The sequence below is a fragment of the Macaca mulatta genome, chromosome 19, assembly GCF_049350105.2.
Source record: "Macaca mulatta isolate MMU2019108-1 chromosome 19, T2T-MMU8v2.0, whole genome shotgun sequence".
NCBI lineage: Eukaryota > Metazoa > Chordata > Mammalia > Primates > Cercopithecidae > Macaca > Macaca mulatta.
Window position 1 is genome coordinate 60,186,536 of NC_133424.1, and position 15,779 is coordinate 60,202,314.

At 53.3% G+C, this 15,779-nt stretch overlaps 1 protein-coding gene across 4 annotated transcripts in view; it reads left to right on the plus strand.

Moving 5' to 3' along the window:
• Window positions 1-15,779, plus strand: part of BICRA (BRD4 interacting chromatin remodeling complex associated protein) — a 97,955-nt gene that overhangs the window by 79,229 nt on the left and 2,947 nt on the right. For all 4 annotated transcript variants that reach the window (XM_077980461.1, XM_028840004.2, XM_028840005.2 and 1 more), the window contains exons 8-14: window positions 9,357-9,968; window positions 10,142-10,322; window positions 10,608-10,717; window positions 11,696-11,757; window positions 13,863-14,011; window positions 14,193-14,287; window positions 14,536-14,638. In XM_077980461.1, the coding sequence (XP_077836587.1) occupies window positions 9,357-9,968; window positions 10,142-10,322; window positions 10,608-10,717; window positions 11,696-11,757; window positions 13,863-14,011; window positions 14,193-14,287; window positions 14,536-14,638 (1,312 nt within the window). The remainder of the gene's footprint in view (window positions 1-9,356; window positions 9,969-10,141; window positions 10,323-10,607; window positions 10,718-11,695; window positions 11,758-13,862; window positions 14,012-14,192; window positions 14,288-14,535; window positions 14,639-15,779) is intronic.

A 15,779-nucleotide genomic window follows, 5' to 3' on the forward strand; every position in this document is an offset into this window, starting at 1 on the left:
CAATATTGGCTCCTACAACCTCTGTCTCCCATGCTTAAGTGATTCTCCCGCCTCAGACCCTGAAGTAGCTGGGACTACAGGTGCGTGCCACCACGCACAGCTAATTTTTTTTTGTGTGTGTGTTTTATTTTGTGGGGGAGATATGGGGTCTCACTATGCTGCCTAGGCTGGTTTCGAACTCCTAGGCTCAGTAATCTTCCCACCTTGGCCTCTCACAGGGCTGGGATTACGGGGGTAAGCCACTGTGCCTGGCCACGTGGATGACCTTTGAGAAGGATGCTTAGTGCGCACAGTCAGGTGTGCACCCGAGCTGACTCTTAGTCACACAGAGAGGCGGGGAGGCACAAGGTAGGACTCTCCACAGTAGCTGTGTCTGCAACAGTGCCAGCATGACAGAAGGTGGTCGATGAATGTTTGTTGAATGGGCAAGTGGATGGACAGATGGATAGCTGAATGGACGAACGGATGGATGGCATGGGTGGGTGTGTGACTGGGTGATTGGCCAAGTGTCCCCTGGCGGGGACAGAATCATCCAGATTGAGAACCACTATCCTGTGTATATGCAGGAATGCACGGAATAGCAGTTCCCAATCTGGATGATTCTTACTGTTAGTAAAAGTAGTGGTTCTCTTACTGTCTGAACTCCAACCCCTGCATTCGGAACTCTGATCTCTGGACCCAGATGGATTTGGCAGCCTCTGTGTGTGTGTGTGTGTGTGTGTATGTGTGTGTGCCCGTGCGCACATTTTCCCTTTGTGTTAACACAAACAGAAATGCAAAGACTGTGTTCTGCATCTGGCTTTGCTTATTTAGCAACATATCTTGGAGCACTGGCTTTCAAATCTTTTTTTTTTTTCCTTGACCCACTACCCAGGATAAGAATTACTTTTTTATTTTTTTGCTCTGTCACCCAGGCTGGAGTGCAGTGGCGCGATCTCAGCTCACTGCAACCTTCACCTCCCGGGTTCAAGTGATTCTCCTGCCTCAGCCTCCCGAGTAGCTGGGACTGCAGGCACGTGCCACCGCATCCAGCTAATATTTGTATTTTTAGTAGAGACGGGGTTTCTCCATGTTGGCCAGGCTGGTCTCGAACTCCTGACCTCAGGCGATCTGCCCACCACGGCCTCCCAAAGTTCTGGGATTACAGGTGTGAGCCACTATGCCCGGCACAAGAATTTCATTTTATGTCACCATTCAGGACACGCCTACATATATATATTTGTATATATACACATATCACTGAAACAGAAGTTACAACGTGTGATACACATCAATATTTTCTATTCCGTTTCCACTGTTTTTTTCTGGGGTTAGCGGGGAGGCATGGAGTCTCCCTCTGTCGCCCAGGCTGGAGTGCAGCGGCACTATCCCGGTTCACTGCAACCTCCACCTCCCAGGTTCAAGTGATTCTCCTGCCTCAGCTTCCCGAGTAGCTGGGATTACAGGAGTGCACCACCATGCCAAGCTGATTTTTGTGGTTTTAGTTGAGACGAGGTTTCACCATGTTGCCTAGGATGGTCTCGAACTCCTGACCTCAGGTGATCTGCCCACCTTGGCCTCCCAAAGTGCTGAGATTACAGGCATGAGCTACCGCACCCAGCCTCCACTGTTCTTTTTTTAAGTGCTGGTCACAACCCCCTAAGATGACTTCAGCCATTATCAATGGTTACTATGTGTAGGGGTGTGTTTTTATTTTTGGGTTTTTTTTTTTTACAAACCACCATCTGGGAGGATTGCTGTGATGTGGGAGTTAGGAAATAGGACTTGGCCACTTATCGGCCCTGTGACCTTCAGCAAGCTGCTTGCCTCTCTGTTGTACCACGGTGTCCTTGCCTGCAGAATGAGAATGATAGGAACAGCGGCTACTTCGTACAGCTGTGAGGGTTAAATAAACTAATATCTGTAAATTAATAGATGTATATTAACATTAAAATGTTTTAGAACAGAGTTGGGCATGTTGAAAGAGCTATGAAGGGAAAGAAGCCAGGCAAACTTTCTTTTTGCTTAATTTGATTTTTATTCATTTATTTGTTTATTTTTCTGGGCAGCTTTCTATAAAGAGGCAATAGTAAACGTTTCAGGCTTTTGAGGGCCATATGGTCTCTGTTGTTATAGCGCAAAAGCAGCCACAGACCATATGCAAATGAATGAGCACGGGAGTGTTCCAATAAAACTTTATTTAAGGACACTGAAATTAGAGTTTCATGTAATTTTTGCAAGTCACAAAATAGTATTCTTATGATTTTTTTTTTCTTCAACTGTTTAAAAATGTAAAAACGGGCCGGGCGCGGTGGCTCAAGCCTGTAATCCCAGCACTTTGGGAGGCCGAGACGGGCAGATCACGAGGTCAGGAGATGGAAACCATCCTGGCTAACACAGTGAAACCCCGTCTCTACTAAAAAATACAAAGAACTAGCTGGGCGAGATGGCGGGCGCCTGTAGTCCCAGCTACTTGGGAGGCTGAGGCAGGAGAATGGTGTAAACCCGGGAGGCGGAGCTTGCAGTGAGCTGAGATCTGGCCACTGCATTCCAGCCTGGGCGACAGAGCGAGACTCCGTCTCAAAAAAAAAAAAAAAAAAAAAGTAAAAACTATTCTTAGCTTGTGGGCTATAGTTTGCCTCTTTCTTTTGATGTCTTTATTGTGTTTTGTGATATGGACATACCATGATTTCTTTATTCAGTCCTTCAGGAATACTTCAGGTGGTTTATTTGTCATTGTTAACAAACGAAACTCCTATAAGATATTCTTGGCATGGTGGCTCACACCTGTAATCCCAGCACTTTGGGAGGCCAAGTCGGGCAATCACCTGAGGTCAGGAGTGCGAGACCAGCCTGGCCAACATGGTGAAACCCCATCTCTACTAAAAATACAAAAATGAGTGAGGCATGAAGGTGGGCACTGTAATCCCAGCTACTTGGGACGCTGAGGCAGGAGAATCGCTTGAACCTGGGAGGCGGAGGTTGTAGTGAGCCTAGCGGGGGTTGTGGTGAGCTGAGATCATGCCACTGCACTCTAGCCTGGGTGGCAGAGTGAGACTCTGCCTCAAAAAAAAAAAAAAAAAAATTCTTGCATCCATGCTTTGCACACAGGTATGAAAGTACTTGTAGGGTAAATTTCTAGAAATAGAATTGCTAGATGCAAAGGATAAGCTTTCCAGCCATTTTATGGAAAGTGCTAAACCTTTTTGAAAAAGTTCATGCCAGTGATGGCTTCGCTTGGTCCTGCAGCTTTACCGACACACGAGATTAGCAGCTGGCCTGCTCTTTGCCAGGCTAGAAAGTGACACACCCCCTGTGCTTTTCTCTATGTGTGAAGCTGAGCATCTTGCCGCCTCCACATGGGGTTCTCGAAATCTCTTGGAAGCTGGGTGCGGTGGCTCATGCCTGTAGTCCCAGCTACTCAGGAGGGAGGCTGAGGCAGGAGAATCACTTGAGCCCAGGAGTTTGAGGCCAGCCTGGGCAACATAGCGAAACTTCATTTGTGAAGAAAGAAAGAAAGGGAAGGAGAAGAAGGAGGGAATCTCTTGGTGAACAATCCACTCATATGGTAGTTTTTTTGCTTTGGGAGGCTAACATGGGGGGATCACTTGAGGCCAGCAGTTGAAGACCAAATAATAATAATAATTTTGAACTCATTTAGGGAATGTAGAAAATACAGAAAAGAACAAAGAAGAAAAATAAGTCACACATAATACCACTGTGTGGAAGCAGTTAGTAAAAAAAAAATTTTCTGGCCGGGCACAGTGGCTCACACCTGTAATCCCAGCACTTTGGGAGGCCAAGTTGGACGGATCACGAGGTCAAGAGATTGAGACCATCCTGACCAACATGGTGAAACCCTATCTCTACTAAAAATACAAAAATCAGCTGGGCGTGATGGTGTGCGCCTGTAATCCCAGCTACTCGGAAGGCTGAGGCAGGAGAATTGCTTGAACTTGAGAAGCAGAGGTTGTAGCGAGCTGAGATTGCTCTACTGCATTCCAACCTAGGTGACAGAACGAGACTCCATCTCAAAAAAAAAAAAATTTTTTTTCCTTTGTTTTGTTTTATTTTTTGTTTTTGAGACAGCTTCTCTCTCTGTCACCCAGGCTGGAGTGCAGTGGCATGATCTCGGCTTACTGCAACCTCTGTCTCGGATTGAAGCAATTCTCCTGCCTCAGCCTCCCAAGTAACTTGAATTACAGGCACATTCCACCATGCCTGGCTAATTTTTCTATTTTTAGAGATACGAGGTTTCACCATGTTGGCCAGGCTGGTTTTGAACTCCTCACCTCAAGTGATCCACCTGGCTTGGCCTCCCAAAGTGCTGGGATTACAGACGTGAGCCACTATGCCAGGCCTAACTTTGTTTTTTCTAAGATAAATATTGTAACATTTTGGTATAGAGTTTCTGTTTAACCCCCCCGACCCCAATTTTATTTAAAACATTTTTTAAATAAGGCATTTTATTCACATGGTACAATCATCAAAATTTTTTTCTTTTTTTCTTTTTTTTTAGAGACAAAGTCTTGCTCTGTTGCCCAGGCTGGTCTTGAACTCCTGGGCTCAAGCAGTCCTCCTGCCTTAGCCTCCCAGAGTGCTGGGTTTAGAGGCATGAGCCACTGAGCCTGGCCTAATTTGTTTTGTTTTGGTTTTTTTTTTTGAGATGGAGTCTTACTCTGTTGCCCTGGGTGGAGTACAGTGGCGGGATCTCAGCTCACTGCAACCCCCACCTCCTGAGTTCAAGCAGTTCTCCCTGCCTCAGCCTCTGGAGTATCTGGGATTACAGGCACCCACCACCCCGCCCAGCTAATTTCTGTATTTTTAGTAGAGACAGGGTCTCACTGTGTTGGCCAGGCTGGTCTTGAACTCCTGACCTGAGGTGATCCGTCCACCTGACCTCCCAAAGTACTGGGATTATAGGCGTGAGCCACCACACCTGGCCACCTGGCCTAATTTTTGTATCCCTTTCCAGTTCTTTGTGTGTATACAACCTAGTGCAAATATGGTTTATGTTTCTCTCCCATTTGTACCCAAAGGGGAGCTCATTATGTACTTACTGTGACAGCAACAGAGTTTGCTTGTTTTCTGTTAGAGTCTTGAAGTATTCCTTTGTACAGTTTATTTCCCCAGGAAATGCCATATTGATGCATATTAGGCCACATCCAGATTTTGGCATTCTACACGAAGCTGCGGGAAACAACTTGTTCACTTGTTTTGTTTTTGTTTTTGTTTTTGCTTTTGTTTTTGAGACAGTTTCGCTCTTTTTGCCCAGGCTGGAGTGCAATGGCATGATATTGGCTCGCTGCAACCTCCGCCTCCCAGGTTCAAGCAATTCTCCTGCCTCAGCCTCCTTAGTAGCTGGGACTACAGGCGCATGCCACCATGCTCAGCTAATTTTTGTATTTTTAGTAGAGACGGGGTTTCACCATGTTGGCCAGGTTGGTCTCGAACTCCTGACCTCAGGTGATCTGCCCGCCTCAGCCTCCCAAAACGTTGGGATTACAGGCGTGATCACAATGCCTGGCCTACTTGTTCACCTGTTATTTCCCATTTGTGCAGGTCTGTTTACTTCCTCGAAGCCTGTTTGCTGGACCAAAGCAAATGTGCATTTATAACATGGATAGCTACTGCTGAATTGCATTCCTCTGGAGTTGTAGCAAATTGTGCCAGTTTAGACCCCCAAGGGTAGTATATGCAAGCGTCTTTACTAGACATAGGCTTTATTCTAATGCGATGGGTGATAAATGGTACCCTAGGGCGAAAAATAGTGCCCTGGGGTGCGTTTTGCTGTGCATTTTTCTTATTACAAGTGATAATACTGGAAATACTCAAGCCTTTTGTCTTTCCTTTTCTGTGCACTGTCTGATCATATCCTTTGCCCCTTTTTCTCACCAGCTGTAATTCTTAGTGATTTCCAGAGGCTCTTTATATATGAGAGAGATGAACTTTGTGCTAGGAGTTACAAGTATTTTCCCCAGTAAGTCATTTGGCATGTGACTTAATTTGTGGGTTGTGTGCGTGTGCACTTTTGATGAGAATGAAATTAAAACTTTTTAAGTTTTTGGTGTCTTTAAGCTTTTTATGTTTAAATGACTTCAAACACATAAAAAGTTTCAGGACTAGCACAGAGAGCTCATAGTAGTTCTTTACTCCTCAACTAGATGTGTTAGTTATCTATTGCTATGCAGTAAATTACCCTCAAAACTTACCAGCTTCAAACAGCAAGCATTCACATGTCTCACACAGTTTCTAAGCATCAGGAATCTGAAAGCAGCTTAGCTAGGAGGTTCTAGCTCTGTATCTCCCATGAGGTAGTCATGATGTCAGTTGGGCGGTAGTCATCTGAAGGTCCCACTGATCTGGAGAACCTGCTCCCACGCTTACTTGTGTGGCTATTAGCAGGAGGCCTCAATTGTTCCCTCAGTGGGCCTCTCCAAGGGGCAGCACATGACACACAGCGGCTGGCTTCCTGCAAAGTGAGTGACCCAATAGAAACAGACTGAGAATGCTCAGGATGGGAGCCGCAGGCTTTTTATAACTAATCTTGGAAGTGTCATATAATCACTTCTGCCAAATTCTATTGGCCACAAAGACCAGCAGTGGGAGGGGACTGAACACAAGGAGGTGGGGATTGGTGGTGGCTGCCTCCCACATCTACCCATTGTCAGCCTTTTGCTGCATTTGCCTTGACCTTAGCATTCTCATTCTGTGTACATTTTTTTCTGAATCAGTTGAGAGTAAGTTGCAACCATTATACCCCTTCGCCCCTTAATATTTTATTTTATGTATGTATGTATGTATGTATGTATTTATTTTTGAGCCTGAGTCCCACTCTGTTGCCCAGTCTGGAGTGCAGTGGTGCAGTCTCGGCTCACTGTAGCCTCTACCTCCCGGGTTCAAGTTATTCTCTTGCCTCAGCCTCCTGAGTAGCTGGGAGTACAGGCGCACACCACCATGCCCTGCTAATTTTTGTGTTTTTAGTATAGATGGGGTTTCACCATGTTGACCAGGCTGGTCTTGAACTACTGGGCTCAAGTGATCCACCTGCCTTGGCCTCCCAAAGTGCTGAGATTACAGGCGTGAGCCACCACGGCCAGCCTACCCCTTAATATTTTAGTATAATATTTCAACCTTTGAGAACAACGACATTCTCTTTCTTAACCATCATACTGCAAAGAAATAAAGCAGACAGCATTGACATGATACTGTTGTCAAATCCACTGTCCATAATCCAACTTCACCAGGCGCCCAGGGATCCTGTAATGTTGTATTATTCTCCTATTTCATGTAGCATCAGAGTGCCGCTGCGTGTGGGCCACCTCCCTGAGCCCTTGGAACCTGTTGAGTGGGCAAGTTCTTTTTTCTCCGACTCAGCGATGTACCTGCCATTGGCCATTTGAGTCATTTCTCTTTCTCCTCTATTGTAAATATTCCCACAGTGGGTATCCCCATGAGCAAGTACTTGAATATTCTTTTTTGTCGTTTGTTTTTGAGACAGAGTTTCACTCTTGTTGCCCAGGCTCGAGTGCAGGGGTGCGATCTTGGTTCACTGCAACCTCCGCCTCCTGGGTTCAAGCGATTCTCCAGCCTCAGCCTCCCAAGTAACTGGGATTACAGGTGCATGCCACTATGGCGGCTAATTTTTTTTTGTATTTTTAGTAGAGACGGGGTTTCATCATATTGACCAGGCTTGTCTCGAACTCCTGACCTTAGGTTATCTGCCTGCTTCAGCCTCCCAAAGGGCTGGGATTACAGGCATGAGCCACCGTGCCCAGCCGAATATTCTTTATCACAGATTTCTGGAGGGGGAATTTCCAGGTCAAAGTCGTGACCCTTTCAAAGTCCCCAGACCAAGCTGCCTTCCAGGGGGCAGCCCCACCAGCCGTACACAGCGCCAAGGACTGCGCCTCTTATCTCTTCTTAGAAGTGGCAAAGCTTTCGGGTGTCTAGATTGATGACTGATTGATTGATTGATTGATTGGTTTGGTTTGGTTCTTTAACTGTCAGAAGTTACTCAGGGCCCAGCTTGGAAGGGATGCTGGAAGGGCTCTAGGACTTAGAGGCCAAAGCTGGTGGTGAATCTGATGTCATGCCGAGAGGCCCGGCTCTGGAGTGTGGTGGCACTGGCTGTCCTCGGGCAGAACTCCTGAGCCATCTAAACCTGAACTCAGCCAGCTTTGAGAAATGGCTCAGAAGTCACTGAGCAGTGTAAAGGCCTCAGTTCCACCTTCCCCAGCCTGGAGAGTCTGGACCAGTTTTGGCGCCTTGGCCTCAGTTTCTTATCTGTGAAATGGGTCCAGTGTTACCACTGCTCTCAGGGCTAGGGAGAGATTGCACAAATGGATGCGGGAGGCCGGCCATTCGTGTTAGATCAGCATGAGCTGTTACTAGGATGCAGATTCTGTGACAGCAAGCGTCACGGTGCCAGCCCAGCATTGGGTACACAGCTGGTGCCCACTGATTACACAGTGGCTGCTCTGGGATTCTTTGGGAGGAGGGTCCATAGGGACAAGGCGCTCTGTCTGAGACATGCTTTAGGCGAGGTGGCTGTGTGCGCGTGACAGAACTAGCACCAGATCACGTGTGCTTGCAGACACAGGCTTCATCACAGTCTGGTATGTTGTGCACACACACGCACGCTTGCACCTGCAAGCTCACGTGGCGCCCAGGTAGGCCTGCAGCCATGGCCACACAGGCACACAGAGGCAGGTGCCCAGGACACTTAGAAGGGGGTCTGGGCCTTCCCATGCCCGCATCCAGAGGTCCACATGTGGCTGTGAACCCAGGCCTGTCCCTGTGTGGCCATCCGTATCCTCGGCAGCCCCCGTGCCATGGCCATCAGCCCCTAGCCACGGTACACAGCATCATGCTGGCGTCTCTTTGCCTTGACTTGGCTGGATGGGCTGGTGGGGGCTGGCGGCTGGGACGCTGCCCTGCCCGCCCTCCTTCCCCGCTGCTGTGCTCGCCGCCCGGCCCTCCTGCCTCCTGCTGGGCAGCAGGTGTGGTGCCCCTGCTGCCGCCGCCACCACTGCCTCTGCTTCCTCCGCTGCTGCCACCCCAACCCTGCAGGGCTCGCCTTTGTCCGGGGAACTGCGAGGGGCTGGGGGAATGGGGCAGAAGGGGGGCTGAAATTGGAGGCCAGAGAAATGTGGAGGAGCTGGGGACAGAGGTCAGGGGCAGGTGGAGGGGGCGCCATGGGGAATGAGAGACGAGGGAGGGACGGGCAGCTGTGGCGGGCTCCCCTCTTAGGATGGGGGTGGGCTAGGAAGGGGGCTTCTGGCGGGGATGGCTGGGGACCCCAGTGTCTTGGGGCAATGGGAGCTACGGTTGGTTCTGACCCCCGCCCCTCCCCTCTCCCTCCCTCCCCTGCCCAGATCCCGGCAGCGGCTCCGCTGAAGGGCCCAGGCCCCTCTTCGTCCCCGTCACTACCTCACCAGGCCCCTCTGGGGGACAGCCCCCACCTGCCCTCCCCACACCCCACCCGGCCCCCTTCCCGCCCACCCTCCCGGCCCCAGAGTGTGTCCCGCCCTCCCTCAGAGCCAGCCCTGCACCCTTGTCCCCCACCCCAGGCCCCCCCAACTCTGCCTGGCATCTTTGTCATCCAAAACCAGCTGGGCGTTCCCCCACCTGCCAGCAACCCGGCCCCTACTGCCCCAGGCCCGCCCCAGCCGCCTCTCCGTCCCCCATCCCAGCCGCCTGAGGGACCGCTGCCCCCAGCCCCCCACCTCCCTCCATCCTCCACCTCCTCCTCTGTGGCCTCCTCCTCCGAGACGTCCTCCAGGTTGCCAGCCCCTACGCCATCCGACTTCCAGCTCCAGTTCCCACCTGGCCAGGGGCCCCACAAGTCCCCCACGCCCCCTCCAACCCTCCACCTGGTCCCCGAGCCGGCAGCACCCCCCCCACCGCCTCCTCGGACCTTCCAGATGGTGACCACCCCCTTCCCAGCGCTGCCCCAGCCGAAGGCTCTTCTCGAGAGATTTCACCAGGTAACGGGAGGCAGGGACCGCCCGCCCCATCAGCCCCATCCCATCCCATCCCCTCAGTCTGATGGGAGCCCCTCCGCCTTACGGATCTGTGTTCCTCCCCAGCCCTGCTGCGTCTGGACACCCCCTCTCCTAGCCTGTGTTCCCCACCCCTCATCCACCTGTCCCCTCCTCAGGTGCCGTCCGGAATCATTCTACAGAACAAGACTGCGGGGGGCCCTGCTGCCCCGCAGACCGCCACCAGCCTGGGGCCCCTCACCAGCCCCACTGCTTCTGTGCTGGTCAGTGGGCAGGCCCCATCCGGGACCCCCACCGCCCCCAGCCACGCCCCCGCCCCGGCGCCCATGGCTACCACAGGTAGGGGAGAGGTCGCCCACGTGCACAGGGAGACGGGGCCTGAAGATGGGCGAGCAGGGCTGAGAGCAGGGACGAGGGTCTGGGGCAGGGCTGTGGGACTCAGCACAGGGCATCAGCCAGAACTCAAGGGACCTAGGAAGGCTGGAGGTGGCAGGGCTGGCCCCAGATTTGAAGGGCCAGAGGGCCAGGAGGAGAGGGGTGGGGTACAGGGTGGGGCTACCGTTTGAGGAAGGGGCCTTCATGCAGTGACCGCAGGCCCTGTCTCCCCACCCCGCCCACCCCCAGGCCTCCCTCCTCTGCTTCCGGCCGAGAACAAGGCTTTTGCCAGCAACCTCCCGACCCTGAATGTGGCCAAGGCCGCTTCCTCTGGGCCAGGGAAGACCTCTGGGCTGCAGGTAAGGGGCCGTCAGAGCAGGGGTCAGGACAGGACCAGGAGTCTTTGGGAACTGGGAACTGGGGCTGGCAGGGGCAGGGAGACACGGGAAGACGGGGACAGGATGAAGCTGGGACCATCAGGCAGCTGAGACACCACGAACAGCCGTGCAGGGACAGGAAGGGCAGAATGACACCCAGACAGGCAGCCAGAGATGAGGAGAAACACGGAAACGGTGGGACAGAGACGGCACCAAGACGACTGGCAACAGCGTGAGGGACTGTCACTGGGGCAAGAGCAAGTGACATGGACACAGGATGGGGAGGACAGGGCTAAGACTCAGGATAGGAAAGGCGGGTTGAGACGAGACAGACCTGAGACAGAGCGGATCAGGGACCAAGAATGGAAGGGTGAGAGGGCAGGGACAGCTGAGGCCGAGGCCACCTGTAAGACGTCAGGGAGATGGAAGACAAGGAGAGGAGCAGATGGGAGGACCAGGACCCAAGAGGGCGGGAGAGGCTCAGAGACGGAGATGCCGGAACAAAGGCCAGACGCTGAGGACAAGAGGGGAAGCAAGGAAGGGAGGTGGGGGGGCAAAACGACTGGAGCCGCATGGGGAGAGAGGCTGTGCGAGGCAGGGGCGCCGGGTGCTGGGCGGTGACGTGGGAAGCAGGCATCCAGCAGAGGAGGGAGGTCACACACAGGCGGCCCTGGGCGAGGGGACGGAGGGGACCCAGGTGGAGGACGCCCAGGGCTCCAGCCTGCCTTTCACCCTCTCCGTCCGCTCTCCAACCCAGCCCAGGTCTCCCCCTGGGGTTTATTGTGATGGGCAGGGGATCCTGCGGCTGGGGCCAGGCCCCCACCCAGGTGAGACAGCGGTCCCCTGCCCCGTCTTTATCCCAGGCTGCAGGGGAAGCGGGTCAGGGCGCGAAGGGGAAGCAGGTCAGGGGAGGGAGGGCTTCTGGAGGCAAAGGCCTCTCACTCACCTTTCTTCTCCCAGTACGAGAGCAAGCTGAGTGGCCTGAAGAAGCCCCCAACACTTCAGCCCAGCAAGGAAGCCTGGTGAGTCCACACCCCACCCCTGCCCGGTACTTTCCAGAGACCTGGGGAGCACGGGGCCACCCTCCAGAAGCGGGGTTGGGGGCCCAGTTGCCAAGCCCAGCTCCACCTCTTGCTAGCAATGTAGTTCCCTCATAGACCCTCAGTTTCCCCTTCTGGAAAATGGGGTGGTAATGGGGGTGACCAGAGGGTGGTGGAGGGAGGGTGGGCTGTGACTCCGCCAGGCTGGGGCTCAAGAGGGCAGCAGTTTGGTCTGTCCTGGTTGTTGCTGTGCCCTCTGCATCTCCCACACAGCGGGGCAACGTCAGTGCTGAGCCCTACTGGGTGGGGGAAGTGAGTGGGTGGACATGGCTGTTGGGAGGGTGATGGGGGGTGTTTGGAGATGGATGGATGGGAGTCTGGGTGGATGGATGGGTAAATGCTGGATGGCTGTCTGCCCTCTCCTGCCTTCCTTCCACCACCAGGGTTTTTTGTTTTGTTTTAGGGGGGTTTCTTTGAGCCAGAGTCTCACTCTGTCACCTAGGCTAGAGTGCAATAGCAATGTTGGCTCACTGCAACCTCCGCTTCCCGGGTTCATGTGATTCTCCTGCCCCAGCCTCCCAAGTAGCTGTGACCACAGGCACCCACCACCATGCCCAGCTAATTTTTGTATTTTTAGTAGAGACGGGGTTTCACCATGTTGGCCAGGCTGGTCTTGAACTCCTGGCCTCAAGTGATCTGCCTGCCTCGGTCTCCCAAGGTGCTGGGATTACAGGCATGAGCCACCATGCCCAGCCCACCATGAGTGTTTTTTAAAAACATGTAAGGCTGGGGGGTGGAGGTTGCAGTGAGCTGAGATCGCGCCATTGCACTCCAGCCTGGGTGACAGCGAGACTCCGTCCTCCCACCAAAAAACATATATATATTTTTACATATATTGTGGAGACAAGGTCTTACTATGTTGCCCAGTCTGGTTGGTTTTGTTTTTGTTTTGTTTTGTTTTTGGAGACCAAGTCTCATTCTATCACCCAGGCTGGAGTACGGTGGTGCAATCTCGGCTCACTGCAACCTCTGCCTCCTGGGTTCAAGTGATTCTCCTGCCTCAGTCTCCTGAGTAGCTGTGATTACAGGTGCCTATTTTTTGTATTTTTAGTAGAGATGGGTTTTCATTATGTTGGCCAGGCTGGTCTTGAACTTCTGACCTCAAGTGATCTGCCCATCTCGGCCTCCCAAAGTGCTGGGAGTACAGGTGTGAGCCACCATGCCCGGCCTAGGTTGGTCTGAAACTCCTGGGCTCAAGCGATCCTCCCATCTTAGTCTCCTGAGTAGCTGGGACTACAGGCACGTGCCACCACACTTGGCTAATTTTTAAATAATTTTTGTAGAGACAGGGTCTTGCTGTGTTGCCCAGGCTGGTCTTGAACTCCTGGGCTCAGTCCTTCTGCCTTGGCCCGGCAAAACGCTGGGATTGAAGGCGTGAGCCTCTGCCTGGCCTAGGAGTGTAGATTAAGTCCCCACCCAGTGCCCAGGCCTGAGCCCCATGTTGGGAACACAGGAGTAAGTGACAAAGTCCCTGCCCCCAGAGTACAGAGAGGCTGCTGGTTTTTAGCCAAGGGTGGAGTTGGGCCTGCCTGGTGGGAGAGACAGTCACATAGCCAATAGACATAACCCGCTGTAACATGGGCTACAAAAGCGTCCCGTGAGAAGACAGGATCCAGTCTCCCTCCTTCCCTCCCCGAAGGCTGCACTTAGGAAGAACCAGGGTGGAGCCACACTGGCCCCAGGTGGCAGGAGGCAGAATAGCAGCTTCCAGGCTCTGGCCTCTCCCGCTCTGCTCTTCCTCCTTTATGTGCTTTGGGAAGGAGTGACTTCACTTCACTTTCTCCACCTCATCTTCCCCTTCTGTAAAATGGGAATAGCGATAGTACTGCTTTGGTCGGCCCCAGGGACTCAGTGAGATGCAACAAGCACGTTCAGCACTTGCGAACACCGCTGCCCAAGTATTCCCCTTCCCTCTGTTGTGTTCAGTTGCGGTCTGGGGCTGAGGGTTCAGGGACTTCCCCTGGCTCTCATCTGCCCCCCCACCCCGACCCTCCGCCGTGTGTGGTCTCTCCCCTCTCCACCCGCAGTTTCCTGGAGCATTTGCACAAACACCAGGGCTCCGTCCTGCACCCCGACTACAAGACGGCCTTCCCCTCCTTCGAGGACGCCCTGCATCGCCTTCTGCCCTACCATGTCTACCAGGGCGCCCTCCCCTCCCCCAATGACTACCACAAAGGTGAGGCCTCCCCAGGACACAGCCTTGTATGTCCCGGGGGACCCCAGCCGGTGGGGCGGGGCGCCGCCAGCGTAGAGTTGTAGGTGCACGGTGCGCTGTGCTGCCCCGCCCCGCCGTCCTTCCTGCGCGGCTGCGGCCGCCCCCAACATCTCCGCCCTTGCCTCTCTTCCCTTCCTTGCAGTGGATGAGGAGTTTGAGACGGTCTCCACGCAGCTGCTGAAACGCACCCAGGCCATGCTCAATAAATACCGGCTCCTGCTCCTAGAGGAGTCCCGGGTAGGGTCAGAGTTGCCTTCCTCGTTTCTGGGCTCTTCCCCGCTGGGACGCTGCCCCTTTCCCTCGCCCGCTCTGGGCAAGGTGGAGCCTTCCACCCCTTCTAGCCCCGGGAGGGAGGTTGGGAGGGAGGCGTGAGCTCCGATCACAAGGAGGACAGTTTGGACCCTGTGCGCATCGTCCCCATCGCTCGCGCCCCTTCCCCCTTCTTGCTGGTTCACTCGCACGTCTTCTCTTCCCCTCTACCCCAGAGGGTGAGCCCCTCAGCGGAGATGGTAATGATCGACCGAATGTTCATTCAGGAGGAGAAGACCACCCTTGCCTTGGATAAACAGCTGGCCAAGGAGAAGCCAGGTGAGAGAGGGTAGTGAGAGGGGAGGGGAGGGAGAGGTGCCCCCACCCCACCTGGGCGGAAGAGTTAGATTCCGGGTGGGGAGTGGGTGTATGGCCCTACCTCACTCCACCACTAGGAGGCGCCCCAGCCCCGCCTTCCTACTGCGGCTGGGCCTCCCTTGACCTGCCGCCTCCCAGACCAGAGAGCCCACATCCATCTTCCTCCATCCCTGTGTGTCCCTTTCACGAACCCCGACACCCTAGGATGGGGGGAATATTCTGCTACCCCCATGGGACAGAAAATGGGAGAGCAGGCTCCTAGGTTGCAAAGTATATGAGATAGCGCCCACTCTTGGGTGCCAGTCCTTTGGGGACTCTGAGAGTGAGTGCCTCCTTAAGTGTTGCACCTTAGGCGGCTCGCTGGCCTCACTCTAGTCTCCTGTCTGCAGGAAACGGTACAGGCAGTTCCCAGCTGCCAGAGTTTTTAGAATATTCCCTTAGCCCTCACCTGCATTCCAACTCCAGAGCTTCCATTAAAAAAACATGGTCCCTGCTTTCTGCTGCCAGGCCCAGGCTTTTCACCTCGAGCTCTGGACCTGAATTTTGAAAAAGTAGTCATTGGTACTTAAATGGGTGCAAAGGGGGGGCCATAGTGAAGGAGGGGCCGGGAGCGAGTCTGAAGTCTCTAGGGTAGGAGAGGAAGGATAGTTCGGTGGTTAGGGGCTCGATGCTGGATTCTTGGTTCAAATCCTGGCTCTGCCACTTACTGACTGTGTGACCTTGGGCAAGTTACTTACCTTCTCTGTGTCTCCGTGTTCTCATTTTGTAAAGTGGGGGTTTTGATGATCAGTTTACAGTCCTTTATCTGACACCATTGGGGCCCGATATGTTCTGGAATCCTTGCTTTTAGAAAGGCGATGAGCTACCTAGATGCTGTCTTCTGGTTTACCCCCAGTGGGTTTGGGGAGGCACTCTATGATCAAACACACTTCTGGAGTGACATCGATGGGTATCCAGAGTAGTTGGGATAAATCAAGACCATAAATAACCTCATGTAGCCGGGTGTGGTGGCTCACACCTGTAATCCCAGCACTTTGGGAGGCTGAGGCTGGCGAATCACCTGAGGTCAGGAATGCGAGACCAGCCTGGGTAATGTGGTGAA